At 48.7% G+C, this 22,858-nt stretch overlaps 3 protein-coding genes across 4 annotated transcripts; 2 read left to right on the top strand and 1 right to left on the bottom strand.

The window, feature by feature from the left end:
* Nucleotides 1-190: 190 nt before the first annotated feature.
* Nucleotides 191-4,881, bottom strand: cybc1 (cytochrome b-245 chaperone 1). 2 transcript variants are annotated; one of them, XM_084475418.1, is made up of 7 exons: nucleotides 4,764-4,876; nucleotides 4,344-4,387; nucleotides 3,669-3,764; nucleotides 3,417-3,458; nucleotides 2,613-2,783; nucleotides 1,989-2,133; nucleotides 191-867 (listed from the first exon to the last, which is right to left on the bottom strand). In XM_084475418.1, exons 3-7 carry the CDS (start codon nucleotides 3,754-3,756, stop codon nucleotides 702-704), a joined length of 612 nt encoding a protein of 203 aa, XP_084331544.1. In that variant the 5' UTR covers nucleotides 3,757-3,764; nucleotides 4,344-4,387; nucleotides 4,764-4,876; the 3' UTR covers nucleotides 191-701. The 2 variants fall into 2 exon arrangements, with proteins under 2 accessions (XP_084331544.1, XP_084331545.1); XM_084475419.1 differs by lacking the exon at nucleotides 4,344-4,387 and having other exon boundaries at nucleotides 4,764-4,881.
* Nucleotides 4,654-14,904, top strand: narf (nuclear prelamin A recognition factor). The gene is made up of 12 exons (XM_084475416.1): nucleotides 4,654-4,986; nucleotides 5,632-5,706; nucleotides 5,820-5,882; nucleotides 6,089-6,217; nucleotides 6,722-6,854; nucleotides 7,844-7,978; nucleotides 9,327-9,445; nucleotides 10,025-10,154; nucleotides 10,845-10,917; nucleotides 11,320-11,457; nucleotides 11,953-12,110; nucleotides 14,003-14,904. Exons 2-12 carry the CDS (start codon nucleotides 5,650-5,652, stop codon nucleotides 14,260-14,262), a joined length of 1,395 nt encoding a protein of 464 aa, XP_084331542.1. The 5' UTR covers nucleotides 4,654-4,986; nucleotides 5,632-5,649; the 3' UTR covers nucleotides 14,263-14,904.
* A 519-nt stretch (nucleotides 14,905-15,423) lies between these two features.
* Nucleotides 15,424-22,820, top strand: fdxr (ferredoxin reductase). Its single transcript, XM_084475490.1, has 12 exons — nucleotides 15,424-15,670; nucleotides 15,770-15,873; nucleotides 16,751-16,846; nucleotides 17,414-17,536; nucleotides 17,643-17,756; nucleotides 18,102-18,203; nucleotides 18,514-18,621; nucleotides 19,057-19,141; nucleotides 20,308-20,513; nucleotides 20,892-21,063; nucleotides 21,876-22,049; nucleotides 22,602-22,820. Exons 1-12 carry the CDS (start codon nucleotides 15,583-15,585, stop codon nucleotides 22,730-22,732), a joined length of 1,503 nt encoding a protein of 500 aa, XP_084331616.1. The 5' UTR covers nucleotides 15,424-15,582; the 3' UTR covers nucleotides 22,733-22,820.
* The last annotated feature ends 38 nt before the right edge of the window (nucleotides 22,821-22,858 follow it).

The raw sequence follows: 22,858 nt of genomic DNA, 5'->3' as shown, positions 1-22,858 counted from the left end.
TCATCATCTGCATTGTCGTCATTGGTGAAGTGAAAGAAGGAGATCTTTTACTTAAAAAAAAGTTTTATTGACAGTAAAAAAATGTAAAATCAATCTGCAAAGCTAAACTTCCAGGGTTATTTGAAGCACTCTCACTGACATACGGCTGGCGAGCAGTGATAAGCTGAATGTCTGTTAATTCCCTTTTTTGTTTGGGAGCATTTTCCTGAGGTTGACTTGATTCTTTGGTTTGGAACAAAAAACGAGTTAATAAATAAATATGCGCACACACTCACACGCAAGCAAACAAAACTAAACAAAAGCATTTCATCTTTTCCCGTACCAAAAAAAAAAAAAAGCCCATCGCTGGCAGACCAAAGCCATGGCAATCCTTCATGCTCAATTATAGTTTACAGGCACTTGAGTTATGGGTTGGTGTATAAACATGCGAAGGGGTGATTATCTACGGGGTGGTCCCCGTCTACTGTGGGAAATGTTTTTTGAAGGGCCAGATAAACATGCATTACCGTTCAACGGTGCCACAAAAACCCACGCGTCATCTCGACAACAGATCTCTGGAAACGGCACTTGTCAGAATGTCAGAGCTGTGGCCTGCCGTCTGCATCTGCATCTCCAGCTAGAATGCATCTTTTTTTTTGTTTTTTTTTTTTTAATTATCAAACCACGTCCCTCCAAAAACTGGATTTTTCCGGAACAATAGCTTATTGAGTGGTCAAGGGGTCGTCCTGCGAGTCACTGCTGTGGTCCAGATCCTCCTCTTCCTCTTCCTCCACCAGGGCAGCGTCTTCCTCCTGCTGCTGCATGCGTCTCTGGAGCTCCTCCAGCCCCAGGAAGCGCTTGAGCAGGGCCCCCACCGCCTCCACGTCGCTGGGGGGGTCACACACACACACACACACACACACACACACACACACACACACACACACACACACACACACACACACACACACACACACACACACACACACACACACACACACACACACACACACACACACAGAACTCAGTTCACGGGTCGGACTGGACCGCGGTTCAACTCACGACATCACTCACATCAAAACATGCGAATGTGTGTGCAGTGTTGCAGCACATGTGTCTGCTTTTGAATACAAATGATAGAATACATATCTGTATCGGTATGAAAATAGAAGTAAAGCAAATCAGGCCAACCACATTTGGATCAGAAACAAATGGTAGCTTAATCCTTTCATGCATAAGCGTGACGTTTGATCTAAAAGGGATCAGGCAGGTGTGAAGCTGGGTTTCTTAAACCGTACCCACGCACCACCGTTGATGAAACTGATCACTGGCAGACTAAGCCATGAAAATCCCTCAGGCTCAATCACAGTTAGCAGGCTCTGGAGGTGTGGGTTGGTATGTAAACATAAATATACAAACCATCGTCGTCTTGCAATGTGTTGTGTACAATAAGCATATGTAATACCGAAGTACATTCCCAATTGGTTACTACTTTGTAGCTGTATATCATCTTAATTGCATCACTTTTTGTTTTTCCTGAACACTATTTAGGTACAATCCATAGGTATTTACGCGTAAACAGAATTGATGCATAAATGGATACGGCCAGAGCAAATTCATGATTTTCTCTGGAAACCATTGAAACCACAACTCTGGTTCAATCCTAATGTCTCACACTAGAGTACATTATATACATATAAACCACCGAAAGAGGGGGGTTGGTCGGCTCCTAGCTGTTCCAGAGTGTGGAGGTGTCCCCTGAGCGAGACGCCCTCACCCTGACTGCTCCCTGACCCGCTGGCTGTCGCCCTGCGTGGTCGACTCCGCCGTCGGTGTGTGAACGTGTGCATGAATGGTTGTAAGTTACCTTGGATAAAATCCCCTCAATGCAAGACCCCAGAATCATTATAATAATTGAAACGTAATGTTCAATAAGTCAAGTCAACACTTTGTTCCGACTCACTGTGGCCCCCCCGGCCCCCACCCCCCTCAGGCCCCCGGGAACTCACCTGCGCCCCCCCATGGTGGCGCTCTGTGTCACCGGGTAGGAGAAGCCGGTGGCCAGCCGCAGCACCAGCACGTAGCCGCGGCCCAGGTAGCGCACCTTCTCCTCCTGGACGCAGACGTCCCGCAGGTGCTCCAGGTCCAGCACCACTGAGCGCACGGGGGGGTGACATCATCAGCACGGGGCGGTACACAGCGGCCTTCAGTGCGCGGCCCACGGGTCGCCTCACGCTGACCACATCTTACGTTTTTCTCTATTGTTTTTATACAATTTACACACATATATGATCTACTCCTGCAGTCACGGTGGGACTGCGCTAATATGAAATGTCTCGGTTAATATCGGTATCTTTTGGCTACTAAAGGCCCATGGCTATATTTACAAAAAGCCCCAAAAATAATATTGTAATATAAAATTAAATTGGTCATATTCACACCATCTACTACTATGACCTACTACTACTATTACCTATTACTGCTGCTGCTGCTGCTGCTACTACTATTACTACAGGACCTATATTAATTAATATATATATTAACAGTTAAATATGCACAAAACACAAAATTGTTTCCATTTCATTAAATGCCTACTGAAGACACACACACACACACACACAGGGCGGCGTTACCTATCTCGTGGCCCCTCCTCCATAAGGTCAGCACGAAGGCGTACAGACTGAAGGTCTTCAGCTCGATGCGCCGACTGCTCTTGTCGAACACGGCGTCCTCCCACTCCTCCATGTTCTGGACGGCCACAAACAGGCAGCCGGCCACGTAGAAGAGCTTCCACAGCAGGCTGTCTGCAGGCACACAGGGGCACAGCGGTGAGTAGAACCAGGCTGTAGGCGTCGACCACGCAAAGCCAGCTCGTCGGGAGCAGTCAGGGTGAGGGCGTCTCGCTCAGGGACACCTCGACGGCTAGGAGGAGCCGGGGATCGAACTAGCAACCTTCCGCTTACCAGCCAGTTACGAGGTTCACAGCTACACTGTAGCTGTGAATGATTGAAGGTTATGATGGGGCGGCATGTGGCTCAGGAGGTAGAGTGGGTTGGCTGGTATCCAGAAAGTTGCTAGTTCGAACCCCGGCTCCTCCTAGCGGAGTGTGGAGGTGTCCCTGAGCGAGACGACTCACCCTGACTGCTCCTGACCAGCTGGCTGTCGCCCTGTGTGGTTGACTCCGCCGTCGGTGTGTGAATGTGTGGAGTGAATGGGTGAATGTCAGGCAATATTGTAAAGCGCTTTGAGAGGCCACCATTTATTTATGATGATGATGAGAGAGATGACTAAGAGAAGTCAGGCAGTAATCAAACATGTATCCTTAATTAATAAAGCCCTTTGAGACTGTAATGGTGATAAAGGGCTAATCAATCATCAAAAAGTGATCGAATTTAACCGATGGAGACTCAAGGTTATGATGATGGAGTTGTGTTTACCTGAGCTGTAGTAGGCTGCTGCCAAACCGATCGATGTTATACCTGATCATAGAACAATAAAATGAACACGATTAAATATTTTAATACAATCCGTGACCAGGGGAAGGAGATAGACATACATGGGTAGAAGATAAGTGTCAGGAAAGCAGCACACACTGATTGACGATCCATAGACGTCTCTATCATATTTCATGTGGATTAAATATTCATGTAGGATTAAATATTCATGTGGAGAAAGCAAAGCGCGTTTACCAACGAGGAGAGACCAGGAGCGGATGCCGGGACTCCTCTTCAGGTGCAGCGTGGTGGAGCTATGCTCCTCCACCGTCATGTAGCCCATCTGATCAGCTGGGAGGATGAGGAGGAGGAGGAGGAGAAGAAGGAGGAGGAGGAGGAGAAGATGGCGGTAGAGGAGGTGGAGGAGGAGGTGGAGAAGGAGGAGGAGGAAGAGGAAGAGAAGGAGGAGGAGAAGGAGGTGGAGGAGAAGGAGGTGGGGAAGGAGGTGGAGGAGGAGAAGATGGAGGAGGAGGAGGGGGGAAATATGTACTATTTTACATACACGCAATAAGCATGATCAGACATACATCCGTACATAGATACATACATTACACATGCTCAGATGTACATACATACATACATGCATTACATACATACATACATACATCACACACACACACGTTACTGCTACTGAAATGTTGCTTAACAAACTACGAACAAATACTGAAGTTAGTCAGTTTACGCCCAGGGTTAGCCTTGAATAGATAAGTCTACTGCAGCAGATCCAACATCCCCATCTCCCTGGATCAACAGGGTGTGTGTGTGTGTGTGTGTGTGTGTGTGTGTGTGTGTGTAACCCTAACACCATGACACCAACCTACTAACATGGAGCATTAAACGCATGCACGCATGTACTCTGCATGTACCTACCTTTCACTTTTAACGGATATACGAACACTGCTATGTCACGCAGCCTGAGCCCAAGGGAAGAAGGAAACAAGTAATAGTGAAATGATGAGGAAGTAATTCATCTGATGGCTCTACTTCCTGCCTGGGCACCTCTCGTCTGATTGGGCGACAACGCGTCGTCACTTTTTAGTTTTTAATCCGGCAATTACAACTAAACAGTGACAAATAAAGCCACCCGCCTGATAAATGTTACACATACCCTGCTTGATTAATTTTAAAAAAAATCATAAATTGCTGTGCGGCTCAGTGCAATACTTTATGTTATATAGTGTACCCGGTACACGCATGCGCACTGGGTACGCCGGGCACACAATGGCTACGTGCTGCTGAGCGCCGAGCCATGCACGTACCGAGTGTCTGGGATCATATCACCCAACATACCTGAAGGACAGGCCGACGGACTGCACAGCGGGCACAGGGACTGTCGGTGACACCGGCCACCGTGTGTGAGTCAGCGGGGGGGTGGTTCTCCTCTTTTGCGGCGGGTGTGTGAGTGTCAGTGGTCACCTGTCTCTGGGATGGCATTGACCTCCTGATCATTGACTCATGCATCTCCCGCACCCCCTGGTGCCCTGGGCCGAGGAAGAGGATTCAAAGTCAACCGGTGAGTGGTCCCTCACAGCCTCACTCTTCATCATGTGTAGGCTCGTTTCTGCCGCAGAAATATCCTGGCTGATATGATGATGATGATGATGACAATGAGTTTGTTTGCAGTCAATCTTTTCATTACTAAATCTATTATCCCCCTATGCGGGATTTGGTCATGAATATGTCTTGTGGGGACTTTGTTCCTTGCAGGCTATAATGACATATTGTCTGCATTGTAGCTGGGCCTAGGTATTTCTCACACACACACACACACAAACCAGCCACTGACGTCAGTCGCCGTCGTGTTGACTCGCTCCTCAGTGTGATGTAAATAATATACTCTGTATCTGTCCGTCACCACACTGTAATTGCACTGAGTCACGTTGTGAGGCGTTGTGATGATGATAAAAGCAGCTGTGCCTTCAGTGCCTTCCTGCAGTCCACCGCTATAAAGGCTGCTGCCGCTGCTGCTCTGGTTCAGATAAGCAGGGTGGCTGAGATGGGTGGTTGCCCTCTCTCACAGTCACGGCAGGGTGCCATCTATTCTGGGCAGCAAAGTACAATTGTCCTGTCGCTACTCGGGAGAAGAATGGTGGTTGGAGGCTGTATAATGAGGTTGTCATGAATGCCCGTGTGTGTGTGTGTTTTTCTCACTTCACAGAGAACTGTGGGTGGAAATATGTCTGAGGCCGCCCCAGCCAAGAGGAAGGAGAAGTGTGAGAATTGTACCAAGCAGGTGAAAGGCCATGCAGGCTCTATTTTTTTGCCTTCAGTTTCCCGTTCGTCTCTTTTGTCATATTTTGAAAAACATGATTTGCTATCGGTGACCAATGGTTGAAATGATTTCAGTGTAACAAGAAGACCGAGGGAGGCATCGCCCCGGCCGAGGAGGAACACGAGGCCAACGGAGAGGCGAGAACCGCTCAATTATTCTACTTTTTTGATTGATCAGTAAAAAAATATTTTTACGTATTTTTGGTTTGCGAATTTTTTATATCTGAGTGAGTAGAGTGTGTCTCCATTCAAAGTCCACGTAACCCTTCACTGTCTCCGTCCCACCTGGTCTCCGTCCCACCTGGTCTCACCTGGTCTCCCCTCCTCTCTCCCCCCTGCTGCAGGGGAGCGAGGGCTCCCAGCTGCTGCTGAGCGCGTGCCTCTCGTGCGACGGCTGCGTGTCCGAGGAGGAGAGCCTCAAGATCGGCCAGCAGAACCTGGAGGAGATCAACCGCATTCTAGCGCTGAACAAGGTGACTCAAGACTCAAGACTCCCTTCAGAGTTTAGATAGACTCTGCATGGCCTCCCTCCTTACCCTGCCCTACACCCGTCTTGCGCACTCATTGTACGTCCTGGCACTCAATGTAAACACTTATTGTATGTTGTTACTTTAATAGTGTAGTCTATGCTTTGCCCCGGCATGACTTAATGGAACGGCCCATAATTCATTTTTGGAGCTCTATTGTTAACCATGCTATGCTGCTTCCATTGCAGGGTCGATTGACTTTCAACAGTCGTTCAGTGTTTTTTATGTCAAACATTATCTAGAGATTTGTTAGGGTGGGAACTGATTTAATAATGAATTAACCGTTTTTTATGACGTTGCCGCGTTATATCGGTCAGCCATTTCAGCACGGGAACGGCTTGTACCATCTTGAACGGAAACATGAGGTTTATTATTACTTTCACTCTGAGCATTATTACCCACTGTGCTTTTAAGCAAACGCTGGTTTCTCTTCCCCTGTGGCGGTTCCAGAAGTGCGATGTGGCCGATCACAAGGTGCTGGTGGTGTCGCTGTGTCCTCAGTCGTTGCCGTTCTTTGCCGTGAAGTTTGACCTGGACATCGCAGAGGCCACCCGCAAGCTGTGTGGCTTCCTCAAGAGCCTGGGTGAGTTCCATGGTGGGGACGAGGATCGGAGTGCGAAGGTTGACGCTGTTTTTATTGGTGAAAGTGGGAGTGAATACAGTGAGGGAACTCGCCTCTTTCACACGTGACTTCCATGAAGTCACAACATCCCTTGGGCGGCACGTTATGTACGTAGTTGAGACTACTACGTTCATATATCAACTATACAACTATGTACATGCATCAAAAAGGCTGCAATGTGTGTATTTTGAGATGGACATTTATAAGGGGCAGTTGTTTTTAGTAATTGATATTTATTTCATTTGAATAGTTTCTCTACGGTCACATCCGCAGTCTCCAGACTTTAGAAGTTCACAAGCACAAGCTTGGACAATAACACGGATATGTAACAAAACCTTGAAGACTTAGAACAATCATGTGTGACCTTGTGTAGAAACTGTAGAAACCATAACCTTTAAGTAAACAATTGCGGGTGAAATCCTTCACTGCATCATAACCTGAATGAGCTTGACTCATCATACTGATGCTTTTTGATGCTAGTAACCTCTGCAGCAATCATGTACCTGTGTGTGTCTGTCTGCAGGTGTGCAGTATGTGTTGTAACCTGTGTGTGTCTGCAGGTGTGTTGTAACTTGTGTGTCCCTGAAGGTCAGCAGTATGTGTTGTAACTTGTGTGTGTCTGCAGGTGTGTTGTAACCTGTGTGTGTCTGCAGGTGTGTGTGTGCAGTATGTGTTGTAACCTGTGTGTGTCTGTGTGTGTGCAGTATGTGTTGTAACCTGTGTGTGTCTGTGTGTGTGTGTGTGTGTGTGTGTGTGTGTGTGTGTGTGCAGTATGTGTTGTAACCTGTGTGTGTGTGTGTGCAGTATGTGTTGTAACCTGTGTGTGCCTACAGGTGTGCAGTATGTGTTGTAACCTGTGTGTGTGTGTGTGTGCAGTATGTGTTGTAACCTGTGTGTGTCTGTGTGTGTGTGTGTGTGCAGTATGTGTTGTAACCTGTGTGTGCCTACAGGTGTGCAGTATGTGTTCGACACCACCGTGGCCGCCGGCTTCAGCATCCTGGAGAGCCAGCGCGAGTTTGTCCAGAGGTACCGCCGGAGACACCACGACGCACAGGCCTTGCCCATGTTCACCTCCTCCTGCCCAGGTACTCCCTCACACCGTATACCTGTCTATCTAATTACATATATATATATATATATATATATGTGTGTATCTCTTTAAGGGCAGCATGTGGCTCAGGAGGTAGAGCGGGTTGGCTGGTAACCGGAGGGTTGCTAGTTCGATCCCTGCTTTCTTCTTGCTGAGTGTGGAGGTGTCCCTGAGCAAGACGCCTCACCCTGACTGCTCCCGACGAGCTGGCTGTCGCCCTGCGTGGTCGACACCGCTGTGGGTGTGAATGTGTGTGCATGAATGGGAAATATTGTGAAAGTGCTTCGAGCCACTGGTTAGAAAAGCGCTGTATAAATTCTATCCATTTACCATATACTGTAACTATCTATCTTTTAATATAAACATACACACATGCAGTTTGCCGGTCCCCGTCTGGACTTCCTTTTAGTATCAGTAAGAGCTTGGGATCGAACCAGCAGTCCCCTCGGAGCAGGAGCCTCTTCGGGGGGCCACCTTCGCTTTCCACTGTGGAGAGTTGACACACAGTGGAGAGATTTCGTCGGGCTCCTGCCGGTAAACAGTGCTCAGAGCTCGGTGCCCGGGCGCAGGAGGGTCCTGGCCCTGAGCGCCCTGAACCGTGGGAAACCTCCCACCTTCTGTTCCCTTCTGAGCCCCCCCCCCCCCCCCCCCCCCCCCGTCTGCCTCCACAGGGTTCTGCTCAAAGTGGCTCTCTGTGTGTTCACGGTCGGCCCCGTAATCAAATGGATTTGTTAAATACAGGTCTTCCTTTCTTCGGAGCTCAGAGGAGAGATATGAGGGGGAGAGAAAGCTGTTTGCCAGAGATAGACTGTTCTGGTCACACCACACCCTCCCCCGGAGATATGGACATACACATACACACATGCATACATACACCTACACACATACACATACACACAACTACACACATACACACATACACACACACTAAACGCATACTCTGTGTAGTTAAACTACTTTATTTGATCTAACCTTTATTCTATCAAGAAACGTCATTGAGAGCTTCATGTAAAATATATAACATACGGTTCAAGGGTAGAGGCAGCAGCATGATCATAGTAAAGGTTTCTAGTTCATTCGGCATTGCTCTCTATGCCTTTCCGCACTTCAGGAAAATATGCAGCTTAATTTTAACAGGTAGGAATACATTTGGGTTACAATACAAAAGTATTACACTTCTTCTGGTTTGAGAAGGGAGGCCAATGTAATTGCATAATGTAATTGATTAAAAGTGTGTGTGTGTGTGTGTGTGTGTGTGTGTGTGTGTGTGTGTGTGTGTGTGTGTGTGTGTGTGTGTGTGTGTGTGTGTGTGTGTGTGTGTGTGTGTGTGTGTGTGTGTGTAGGTTGGATCCGGTATGCAGAGCGCGTGCTGGGCAGTCTGGTCACCCCACACATCTGCACGGCCAGATCCCCGCAGCAGATCATGGGCTGCCTGGTCAAAGACTACATCTCCCAGCAGCAGGTAGGGGCTCTGAACTGCAGCGAGTCATCAGAAGCAGAGAGAGTCTGAGGTGGCCTGGGGACATGGCTCTGCCAGTCACCCGAACACTGCATCAATGCCATTTTCTCTTAATATTTAAACCTGGAGGAATGTTGTTATCACCGTTATGTAAGGGGGTTGGTGATTAATTAGTCATTTCACTTGTGTGTCTGATTTATTAGTAACATAACAGATAACTATCAAATAAATATGTGTGTTGTAGTCCAACTTTTGCATAACCAGAAGCTACCTTACTGAAGTCATAGATAGATAGATACAATTTTATTAATCTTTAGAAATTCCTGCGTTACAGCGCAGCAGCAGTGGAAGACAGGATATAATACAATACAATAACAACAATACAATATTAGTGCTAAGGAAAACGGGAATCGATGCTACAGTAAATGCTAAGGACAAACAGTATACATTCTAAAGTGGTATTATTCCATGACTCTTGGAATAATAACTAATAACGATTCTACTCCTGAGGTCTTCAGTTCTTTGTGTGTCAGAAGGGGCCTGGCCTGACGTCCTGGTTCTGGTCTCCTCTCTGTCCTCCAGAAGCTGAGTGCGGAGAAGGTGTTCCACGTGGTGCTGGCGCCCTGCTTCGACAAGAAGCTGGAGGCCGTCCGCGAGGAGTTCTACAGCAGCCTCCTGGACAGCCGCGACGTGGACTGTGTGCTCACCTCAGGTCTGCCTCGCTCACTCGCTCACTCACTCACTCACTCACTCAGGCATTCTCATGTGTCACTCACTCACTCACTCTCATGTACGCACGCATGCTCACACGCATTCTCATGTGTCACTCACTCACTCACTCACTCGCACGCGTTCTCATGTGTCACTCACTCACACACTCAAACTGGAGGTAAAATGGGCCACTATCACTATGAATGTTTTTTTTGGTTTTCACAACCACAGTCTCAACCACCCTTCTTCAAACGACAAACAAACCTGTTTCCTGTTCTGAAAACATCACAAGGCCGATGTCACGCTGACTCCGACCCCACCTGTACTCTATCTCTCTTTCTCTTTCACTCTGACGCCTGCTTCGCTCTTGACAGTACACGCTTACAAACTCTGCTCACGTCCTCATCTCATTTCAACGTCTCTCCCGGCGTTCTCTTGTGAAACTGAAAAAGCAAACTGCTCGCTGGATGTTTTGACAACAGTTGACGGAACAAACACTGCGGTCTCATGATTCATTTAACGTAAACACGTTTGCAGTAAACTCGTTCAGTTAATTTGAGGAACACGGGATAAGATGTTTAAAAGGAAAGACATCATCGGGGTTTAATCACTCAGCGGGCTCGTTGAGCGAGGGTCCTGAGGGTCCTGAGGGTTCTGAAGGTTTTGAACGGTCGTGTTTCGTGTGTTCCAGCGGAGGTCTATGACATGATGGAGCGCCGGAAGGTGTCCGCCGCGGAGCTGGACTCTGTTCCCCTGGACCACGTGTGAGTGGTCCCTCTCTTCCACACTGGCTCCATCTCTAGGGGGGCGGCATGTGGCTCAGGAGGCGGAGCGGGGTCGGCTGGTAACCGGAAGGCTGCTGGTTCGATCCCCGGCTCCTCCTAGCGTGAGAGTGTCGTGGTGTCCCCTGAGCGAGACGCCCTCACCCTGACTGCTCCCGACCAGCTTGGCTGTCGCCTTGCGTGGCCGACGGTCCGCCGTCGGTGTGTGAATGTGTGCATGAACGGGTGAATGTGAGGCATTGTATTGTAAAGCTCTTTGAGAGGCCACTGGTTAGAAAAGCGCTGTATGAATGCAGTCCTTTACCGATTCACACCAACCAGTCCCTGTGTCCCCGTCCTCACGTGAACCTGTCTGTCTGCCCTGTGGCCGTGTGTGTGTGTCAGGCTGGGGGAGGTGGGCGACACGGCGCCCGTGAGGTACGAGGGCCGCACCTCGGAGGGCTTCCTGGAGCACGTCTTCAAGCACGCCGCCAAGGAGCTCTTTGGCCTGGACGTCCACGAGATCACGTACAGAACCCTCAGGTGGGTACCCCGTTATCCACGAGGTCAGGTACAGGACCCTCAGGTGGGTACCCCACCCGGGAGAAACTCCTCTGCCACAAGTGGATGAAGTTCCAGAAGGAGTTGTATGAAGAGTATTTCTACAGCGGCCAGCCCAGACGGTGTTGATGTGAAACCTTTACAGACGCTTTCTCCAAGTGTGTTGTGAACCTAGATAAGTTTACCAACGCCGGCCGGGTTTGTGTTACGCTGTTAATGGCCAATGAAGTGCTTGTCGATCCCCGCCTCCAGCAATGTGATTGGTCGAAACAAACACGGCACAAAAGGAATTGAAACGCCCCAGTTCACCCAGATCTGAGCTGGTCTGCCATCAGACTTTAGATGACCAATCTAAAGTCTGATTCGTTAAGACGTTCACCAGACGCACACTGAATACTGCAGGCGGGTGCAGGATAAAGCATGTGTCGATTCAGTTCCTGTCCAGTGAGTCTGCGATCTCCCCTTGGGTCGTCATAGGAACCGGGACTTCCAGGAAGTGACCCTGGAGCGGGACGGCGAGACGCTGCTGCAGTTCGCCGCCGTCTACGGCTTCCGGAACATCCAGACGCTGGTGCAGCGCATCAGGAAGGGCCGAGTGCCCTACCAGCTGGTGGAGGTGCTCTCCTGCCCCGGAGGTGAGCAGCTCTGACCCGGGCTGGGGGTCCCGCTGGGGGCCCCGCTGGGCCCCTTGCTCAACGGCGTGTGGAGCACATACGGTCAAATCAAACTTTTATTTATACAACGCCTTTCGTGCAAAATTGCAATGCAAGGTGCTTAACGATGCAATGAAAATAAATAATATTAATAGATCAATTAAAGCTGCGAGCAGCATTTTACGGTGCCAAGCATAAGCCGACCAATAAACCATCAAGACCTTGACAGGCCGTTAAAACCCTGACGCAGACCATGAAGACCCTGACAGACTAACCCTAACCATTAAGACCCTGACGCAGACTATAAAGAGTTGACAACGCTGGAATAGCCTCAGGTTGGATCTAGTGATGGGCGAACAAACTTACATGACCTGACAGGCCATTAAAATCCTGACGCAGACCATAAAGAGTTGACAATTAAGACCGTGATGCAAACCATAAAGAGTTGACAACGCTGGAATAGCCTCAGCTTGGATCTGGTGATGGGCGAACAAACTTTCATGACTGTACGTCAAAAAACCTAGGATCCTTAGGGAATTGAGTGTTTTTAACAAAGTTCAATATAGTCGCAAATCTATCCAAATAAAGTCATAGGTTCTTGAGGCATATTTGTTCAGTTTGCATTTTTGGACTGTTGCTATAGCGCCACCTTTAGGCTGATTTAGATACAATTTGGACAGTTTCATCTAGACCCATGTGCCTTTGACTATCCCAAGTTTGATGATGATTGGGTTAAGTTAACCCTGTTAAGTTAAATTTGGATGATTTTTAGCCTCTGGCAGCCATGTTGTTTTGTCAATCAACTTCATTTTACTTGAGCAGTTGGAACTTTGGTCCCCAACAGCCACTAAGTTGGTCCCGCTCAAACCAAACCTGTCTATGAACTGTGGCGATTTTAGTGACAGGCCACACCCATTTCGATGCCACGCCCTATTTGAAAATATGTTGACTTTATCTTGTTCAGAATTTTATTCTGAACAACTTTTGTATTGGACTCAAGATCATATGAGTCCATTTTGATGTTAATATAAGCATTCAAGTCTTTTTGCATTTTAAACCACACCCCTTTTAAAAGTCAATGGCTCCTGGGTTCTTTAATCTTTATTTTACAGACTTTATTTTATGTCAGATTAAAGAGATTGGTCCATAGATGATATGTGCCAAAGGATAAGTAAAAAAACCTAGGATCCTTAGGGAATTGAGTGTTTTTAACGAAATTGTTCTTGAGGCATATTTGTTCACCATGCGAATATGCATGTGAGATCAAAGTTTCATGACTGTAAGTTAAACCGTTCACGAGATATGCTTGTTCAAAGTTTGCATTTTTGGACTGTTGCTATAGCGCCACCTTTAGGCCAATCAGTGTGATATTTGCTCTCTGTTAATCTTGAGTCAGCCTCTACAGCTGTAGTAAGTTTCATAAAAAGCGTAAGTAAGCGTATGTAAGTCAAACGTGGCGGAATAATAATAATAAAAACACAAACGATTACAATAGGTTGCCTTCGCACTTTGCGCTTGGCACCCTAATAAAATGGATTGAGAGAATGCTGAGCTAAGTAGGTTGATGTTTAGGTTTATTGAGGTTTATTCTAAAACTGTTCACAGTCCAAATCACAAGTCCAGTCACAAATCCCTTAGACGTCGCCCATGTGTCTTAAGAGATTCATGCTTTTAAACGAACTGCGCATTTCCGGCTTTAATCCGCAGGCAGGGTTTAAAAACATATCATTGTCATTAAGTTTACATAATAAACTTTACTTAATAAACTTAATAAAGTTTACTTAATATACATTACTAAGGGCTACGGAGGTCACTCTTCCCTCGTGTCTCCGCCACCTCCACATGTGTGTACCTCTGCGCTGTCCCCCCCCCAGGTTGCCTGAGCGGGCGGGGCCAGGCGACGGCGGCGGCGGGGGGCGGCGACGCGGCGGCGGGACGGCCGGACAAGGCGCTGGTGCAGCAGATGGAAGAGGCCTACATCAGCCTGCCCGTGGCCCTGCCCGAGGTCAACCCCGCCCTGCACACTCTCTACCAGGACTGGCTGCAGGGCCAGGACTCCGCCCGGGCCGGCGCCGCGCTACGCACCCAGTACCGGGACCTGAGCCACGCCCCCACGCCGCATATACAGTGGTGACGGCACACACACACGCACGCACGCGCGCGTGCGGTGGTGACGTCACACACACACACACACGCGGTGGTGACGTCACACACACACGCGCACGGTGGTGTGAACGCCAGTGAATCAGTGGTGAACGCCACACACGACATCGTGGAAAGGAGGGAAGACACGAGACCACTTCTAGAAGATTCCTTTGATTTTGGGAGCAATGCCGCTCTGAAGTTGACAATTTTTCAAGCGTGCAGTTTGTTCCTTTGTCCACAGGGAGGCGATATCTCCCTGCCAATAACTTGTCATCCCCCCCTGAAGAGAGAACGTAAAGTCTACAATCTACATACCACCCCTCCCGCAACGTTCAGATCTCGGTGCGGTTGGTTTCAGTGGAAGGACCCTTCATCATTTAAGCAATAGACAGGTGTACCTTAATTATAACTCTGTGTATGCACTGATGTCAAAATGGATATGCTATTTTCGTTTTCCCAAGTGACTTTAACCAGCCTATATAATGTTTTTTGTTAATCCATCCAGTACAATTAAATAAGAGGAACAATTGCCATAGATGAATGTTCTTTGTCTTATTTTTTGTCATGTGATTTATTTATTTTTGTACAAACTAGTAAAACATATAATTGTTCTTTGTTTACAAACAAAACAACAATCAATAATAAACTTCCAAATCGTTATAAATTCGTGTGTGTGTGTGTGTGTGTGTGTGTGTGTGTGTGTGTGTGTGTGTGTGTGTGTGTGTGTGTGTGTGTGTGTGTGTGTGTGTGTGTGTGTGTGTGTGTGTGTGTGTGTGTGTGTGTGTGTGTGTGTGTGTGTGTGTGTGAGAGAGAGCTGAGTCACAAAAGACAGACCTTTTAATGATGATAGGATTACATCAACTCTGTTTGAGGTGGATGTATTCTGCTGAGGAGGAGTTGATGTGGGTCTCAGTTTAAGGAGGGTATTATTCTGCTGAGGGGTGGAGGTGGAGAGGGAGTGGAGGAGGGTCGGGTGGAAGTAGGTTGACATGAACGACCAGAGACGGAACGTCCTGAACGCGGAACTCGGACTTCATCGATACACGGACGATCCTCGCCGTAACACCGCGTGTCACATTTAAATCGGTCTGTAAACAAATGAATCAATTCAACCATACCCAGAAATAGAGAGTCAGGTTAACCTGGAAGACTACTTTTAATTATACGTTTCCTCTGCGGGATCAGAGCGGACAAGAGCCGGGATCAGAGCGGGGAAGAGTGCAGTGACCCCCCCGCTGAGAGTCGGTCCCACAGAGAGAGAGAGGAGACCACATCTACAGAACCAGTCCATGTTGTGACCCTTCAGAAGATGAGCAGCCGTCAGGTCCTGTGGAGCAAGGCAGCAGCTCTGAATGTCCTGTGGACTTCTGGAAGCCGGATCACCCGGTTTAATGGAGGTAGGACACAGTTCTCTTGATAGATGTACCTTCACTTACCTCCCCGACCGTCCGATTCAGATCATCCCTAACCAGAACCTTCTTGCTGGTCCTTCTCAGATGTCAGAGTGGTCACCAGATCTGCATCCTCGGCCGCCCACCAGAAGGTGTGTGTTGTTGGAGGTGGTCCTGCAGGCTTTTACACAGCCCAGCACCTGCTCAAGGCAAGTACTATCCACCAAATGGGTTAAACTAATAACTTACTATTTTATTAGTGCTGTGTATTTTTGTATTTGCTTAGTTTGCGTTTCTGTGACGTAAAGTACACTCGTACAAACTATGAGAGTGTGTTAATACTGACAACCAACCATGTACTTTCTTCTACTATGTCAGACAATGACAACTCAAGACTACTTTCTCTCTCTATAACTTGCATAAAGTGTCAGTGGCATACAGGACAATGGGTTTCACATCTGCTGACATAGGACAGATGTAGATATCTAAAAGTAAGCATGCCCAGGCTTAACATAGCTAGTGGGCAGCCTGTAGCCTTGAGACAGCGATCACATGCTCGGCCCTGGTTTTTACTAGTAAGGACACCTGAGGTAATGAGGGACTACATGTCATATTACATACACCACCGTTTAAAAGTTTGCTTACTTATTTTTTTTAAAGAAAATGACTTTTTTTCAATGAACATAACATTAAATTAATCAGAAATACGGTATGGTCATGTTAATGTGGTAAATGACTATTGTAGCTGGATTTGATTTTTTAATGGAATATCTACATGGGAGTACAGAAGCCCATTCCCAACCCTCACACTGTTTAGCTAATTATGTTAAAAGGCTAATTGATGATTAGAAAAGCTTTTGTGCGATTATGTTAGCACAGCTGAAAACTGTTGAATAAAAGTGTTTCCGTGGAAAACATGAAATTGTCTGAGTGACCTCTGAGCGTATTTACCTTGAATAAAGGACACTATGTTCCCGTTGATGGACACTGGAGGTTCTGAGTAGGAGATACGGCAAAATAAGTGAAGGAAAGTGAACCGATGTAACATTAGCTTACTGAATACGTTTGCCCTTTGACCTCTCTCAGGCCTGCCAGGATGTGCAGGTGGACATTTACGAGCGACTTCCTGTTCCCTTCGGCCTGGTGAGGTTCGGCGTAGCGCCAGACCACCCAGAAGTCAAGGTCTGTGTCCCTGCACACACACACACACACACACACACACACACACACACACACACACTCCTGCGTGGACTGAAATAAGATGCATTTTGTATTAAAGGTGATTGTTAGTGTGCAGAATTTCGTGTCGGACTTGGCCGAAATGTATTATATTTTGACACCTTAGAATGGAGGAGCTCGCAACGTTGCATGTCATTCTAGAGAAAGCCAGGGCAGTTCTAGAAAGGAGACTTGAAAATAAAAATTAAAAATAAAATCCTAATCACTAGCTTACCTGTAAGAACTGACCTTTACAGGCTAAATAAGTAGGAACCTAATCACTCGAAGCCACCCGAAGCTGTCACAGACGATGACATCCTTTTTGAAGTACACGCCCTCGTAGCTTCTCCTAAGTTGTTGGAACGAGAGCGGAGGGTTCAGTCGGTTGCATTCTGCCACCTCACCCCTAGATGGCACCAAATCCTACACACTGTGCCTTTAAGTATTCGTATTAAACCGTCCACATGCCGTCACCTTGTCACCGTGAGGCCAGAACGCTGACCTGGCTTTGTCGTCGCTCCCCCCCGCCAGAACGTCATCAGCACGTTCACACAGACGGCCCGTCACGCGCGATGCCGTTACTACGGCAACGTGAACGTGGGGACGGACGTGAGCGTGGAGGAGCTGAGGGAGGCGTACCACGCCGTCGTGCTGGTGAGGACAACCTTGACGATGACGTTGTTGACACCCATACGTGAGAAAACAATCACTCTGCTCTTAAAGGGCGTGTGTGTGTCTGTGTGTGTGTGTGTGTGTGCAGAGCTATGGCGCGGAGGGGAACCGGAGTATGGGGGTGCCGGGCGAGGACCTGGAGGGTGTCTATCCGGCCAAGGACTTTGTGGGCTGGTACAACGGGTTGCCTAGCAACAGAGAGGTAGAACCACCCCCCCCCCCCCCACCCCCCACCCCCAACCCCTCCATAGCCCTCCCATGACCATCGAGCACTCATAAAAAGATGTGACGCTACACGCCATTGGTCGGCCAGCCGGAGCTCAGGAGGTGCAGCAGGTCGTCGGGGAACCAGAGGGTTCCTGGGTTGACTTGTAGCCGGAAAGGTTGCTAGTTCAATCCCCGTCGTTGGAGCGTATGAATATTATGTGCATATGAATGGGTGAATGTAAGGCACTTGCTTTGCACGTGCTTTGAGAGACTAGAGGTTAGAATAGTGCTATTTAACTGCAGCCCGTATACCTTCTGTGGTCGTCTCTGCCTGGTCCAGTTGAACCCGGGCCTGGACTGTGAGACGGCGGTGATCCTGGGTCAGGGCAACGTGGCTTTGGACGTGGCCAGAATACTGCTGACTCCCATCGACGAGCTGCAGGTAGGCTGGACCCCCTCTCTCCGTCCTCTCCCCGTCCTCTCCCCGTCCTCTCCCCCCTAAAGCCGGGCAAGAAACAGAAATGATGCTTCAGTCAGTTAAAACCTCAATAAAAGTAGAAGACGTCTATTATATGAAAAAATAGTATGCTGTGGGAGTGTGTGTGGATGATGGCTGGTAGAAGCAGCCTCACCTGGCCTGAGTCAGGCCGACTGGACTCTGGGGCTGGGTGAGGCTGCACACCTGCTGCACACTAACCATCTTATCCACAGAACCTTTTTTAAAGTTGTTTTTTCTTGCATGTGTCCTGCAGAAGACGGACATCACCCAGAGGTCCCTGGACGCCCTGGCCCAGAGCCAGGTCCGCAGGGTGCTCATCGTGGGCCGGAGGGGACCCCTGCAGTTCGCCGGCACCATCAAGGTGCCCCCCCCCCACCCCCTCCCCCACATCGCCCGTAACCTGCACTAGGTCACTCTCCTACTGCCTGTCGAACATAATAAAGTGATATTACATTTACGCTCAGGGCATTCAGCAGACACAGTTTATCCAAAGCGACTTACAATAAGTATGTTTGTCAGAAGAAAGATAAACAATATATTTCTGTGGGTGCAGTGAGGATGTTCATAGAACCAAGTGCTAACACTAACCATCACTAGGTTAACCCATCCCCCGTATACAACACAGACAGCTAGGACAAGACGCTACACGATGCTTAGTACTATTTTATATCCAACCGTGGGCTTTTCCAAGGAAATACAAATCGAATCAAAACACGAACACTCGATCGTGTTCATTTCTGATCGTGGTTCTCCTTCCTTCTACTGTTACTGATTGTTGTTCTGTTAAATCTCTCAGGAGCTGAGGGAGATGGTGAACCTGCCAGACACCAAACCTGAGATGGTGGCCTCTGAGTTTGAGGGCGTGGCCGAGGCTCTTAAAGGTACAGGCCGTCCCTGTAACCCTCCACTAACCCTCTAGAGCCTTCTCTCACAACAGGACATCTTTCTCCTATTCTGCTACCCCATTGGCCTGTTTTCTTATTCAACACTACACTAACACTATTCGTTAAACACTACCCCAAATGTTGAAGAAATACTGACCATCCCACTTTGGAAGAAAGTTATTACAGCGGCATTCAGGCACTGTTGCTGATTTAGTCTCAGTGGGTGGACTGGGTAGTCTGGTTTTCCTAACATTCCCTGAATGGGAGTATGCAGGGCGTGTTTAAACGCAGGGCTCTTGATGCACTCAAAGGACGTTTTACAAACGCAGGTCCTCATGCGAGGTTCCCCGGGACAAGGCTGTTAGTGCGACCTTCTGATGTGCGTTTCTGATCTTGACCCGGTGGGTGAAGGACCGTACGGGGGCTGGAGGCGGGCCAGAATGTTTGTGTACCGGAGGCCTTGGAGCCTGGAGCCTTGAGCCTGGAGCCTTGAGCCTGTCACAGTTCTTAATTAACTGGGAGAGGCTGCAGACCCTCCTCCCCTAATGCCTTCTCTTCTCCTTCTCTCGGACCATTTGTAAGGGACTAGTCGGTGGGATTAGTACCTACCACTACAGCTTACCACTATAGTACGATTCCAATTGAACCAGCTTTTTGAACCATAGGACGCAGGCTGTGGGGAACTAAAGTTGGGTTTATGGTAAAAAAGAATAATCTCCTTTTGTAAGCATAGCTGAGCTGAGCTCTATCACACACCAAAGTGTCCATGTGTGAACTACCAGCGGCTATCGAAGGGACGCGACGCCTTCGTAGCTTGGCTGCATTCATTGAAATTGAGGCGGCCAATGTAGACGATTAGACGATTAGAAATTATTAGAAAATAAGTTGTGCAGAAGGACTAGCAAAACGTAGCAGCTCGTAGCAGCCTCGAATGAAATGATTATTAAATGGACTTCAGGGGGTTGTAAGGGGATCAGGGATTCTGGGTCTTGTACGGAACACAAGTGGAACGAGCGTGCGATCGGATTGGCCGTCTCTCCACCCTCTCTCTCTCTCTCAAGGCCACGTTACTCTATTGATCTGATGGTCTGTGCGTCATCCACACACCACTGATTACACGGAGGGTAGGAACACGTCTGAACTCGTGCGTCGCCTCCCGGCAGCGGCCCCCCGGCCGCGGAAGCGTCTGACGGAGCTGATGCTGAAGACGGCCGTGGAGCCCCCCGCCGAGAAGGAGCGTCTGAGGCGGCAGGCGGCGTCGCGCTCCTGGGCTCTCCGCTTCCTCCGCAGCCCCCTGGAGGTCCTGGCCGGCCCCGCCCCCGACCGCGCCCGCGTGGCCGGGATCCGGTTGGCCGTGAACCGCCTCGAGGTGAGCACACACTCGCTTAACCCCTTCACCTCCAACACAGGAGTCCTTCGGCTCCTTCACAGCGACCCCCCCCCCCACTGCACCGGACTCATCAGGATGCGCTTCCGAATCCGGCGTCTCCACACACAGCTCTCAGAATCTCGATGAAAGGGACATTATTACCTTATTATTACTATTCATTACTATTCATGTTTCCTCCACCACCACGCCGGGTAACCACTCGGCTCACTAAATCTCATGAGCGCTGCTGTTTGGTCCTTCAAAAGTGACGTGAACTGAAGATACGGAGGATTAAAGGTGTCTTTTTCCCCCAGACAAAGAGGGCCTGTGATGGCTGGCTGTTTATATATATATATATATATACACGTGTGTGTTTAGGGTACGGGGGACGGCTCTGTGGCCGTGCCCACGGGCGAGGTGGAGACCGTGGACTGCGGTCTGGTCATCTCCAGCATCGGCTATAAGAGCCTTCCCATCGACCCCGCGGTGCCCTTTGACCTCCGGAAGGCCATCGTCCCAAACACCCTGGGCCGTGTCCAGCAGGCTGCAGGTACGCATGGGGGGGGGGGGGGGGGGACCTGCAGATAGAGGCTTATATCTACAGGTCTGTTGTAGATCGGAAGTAGTTCAAATTCAAATTCAAACAACTTTATTGATCCCAAAAGGGCAATTCATTCGTAGCTTAAACCATCCACAGATAAGCACATAGACAACACTGTCAACAGCAGGAATAAGAATAAGATGTCATGTCAGAAGAACATCAGATCAGCATCACGTGCAAGGGGCAGCAACAGGACAAGTGTTCAACACAGGCAACGCAACAGCCTACATCGCAGCTCTAGTGACTGCTGTGTTTAGTAAGCTAATGGCTGAAGGAGTGTAGGACTTGGCACAGCGGTTAGTTTTCCTGGGAGGCGCTACAAACCTCTGTCCCGAGGGGCATTAAACTAAAAGCATTCGCCAGCACATGATCAGGTTGGGCAATTATTCTTCTTGCCTTCTAGGCCACCTGCTGTTGCCACCTGCTAGTGTTCCCTGCATCGTACAAACTAGAGTGTGTTTAAGGAGGCCGCTGCTAACATTCACGCCCTTAAGCTTTGGGCGGCCCTCCAGACTGCCTGAGGACCCAAACACACACAGTGGAGACTTCTAGAAAGGCTCCTAGGACACACCCTTTCAGTGGAGCTTTTGGCTTTTGGCTAAAATGCAGATGTCATCAGGGTGCGGTCTTGTTCATTTGCCTTTTTTATGTATTTTATAGTGTTTTCTCTTCACTCTGTGTTGTGAAGCACATGGCTTTCCTCCATCTCCTGTATAGGTGAGATTTTAGTTTGATATCTTCAGTGACTGTCCCCCCCCCAGGGCTTTATTGCAGTGGCTGGCTGAAGACCGGGCCCGTCGGGGTCATCGCCACCACCATGAACAACAGCTTCGACACGGCGCACAGCGTGGTGGAGGACATCGCCTCTGGCAGCCTGGACGTGTCCTCAGCCAAGCCTGGGTCCACGCGGATCGGCCCCCTGTTGGACAAGAGAGGTACTGCTGTCTGAATTCTATCTGGTGTAATGGAGGGGTGAGAGTTTTCTCACTTACTGAATAAATAATCCTTAATCACTCTTTACAATCGAATCATTTAAGTTGGCAATGGAATTTATAATTTTCAAGTTGGCAATGGGGTTTGTAGTTTTAACATAATAAGCTGTAATCAGGTGTACCTCATGCCGTTAATGAGCCCAGTCATGTGCAGACCCCTAATTAACTTGATGAGCTGCACCTGTTTTCGACCCTACTGTTGCACCGCTGTCATAAAGCTCTGTCTTGTCATTAGGAATCATCTGGCTCATTTCTATGATAGTTGTGGTTTAATCCAAAAGTTTTATGGAATATCTAATCAAAGTTGAATTGTGTACAGTGTATTATGCCAGTCACACACACTCCAACGTCTCGGTGCCAGTTCACCGTTCACACCAATAATAACGTGTCGCTCGGTTATTCTGGAATTGTTGGTCAACAACACGCACCACGCAAGATGGCGGGCTTGAACCTCCAGGTCACATGATCTAAACGCTCCTGTGGGATTGGTTGCAGGCGTGAAGCCGGTGTCCTTCTCGGAGTGGGAGAAGATCAACCAGGAGGAGACGAGGAGGGGCGCGGCCCAGGGAAAACCCCGGGAGAAGCTTCTGGACGTGGATGAGATGCTGAAGACGGCCCGGACCTAAACAAGTTACCTTCTGATTCTGAAGACTCTTTGTTACGCAAATAAAGGCTGCCTATCCTACATACATGAATACACTCTGGACTGGAGAACCATCACACTGGAGATTCAACACTACTGTTTACCACAA

Source organism: Micromesistius poutassou, assembly GCF_964030765.1.
Source record: "Micromesistius poutassou genome assembly, chromosome: 11".
NCBI lineage: Eukaryota > Metazoa > Chordata > Actinopteri > Gadiformes > Gadidae > Micromesistius > Micromesistius poutassou.
Note: the sequence above shows the minus strand (reverse complement) of the source record. Positions and strands in the feature narration are given on the sequence as shown.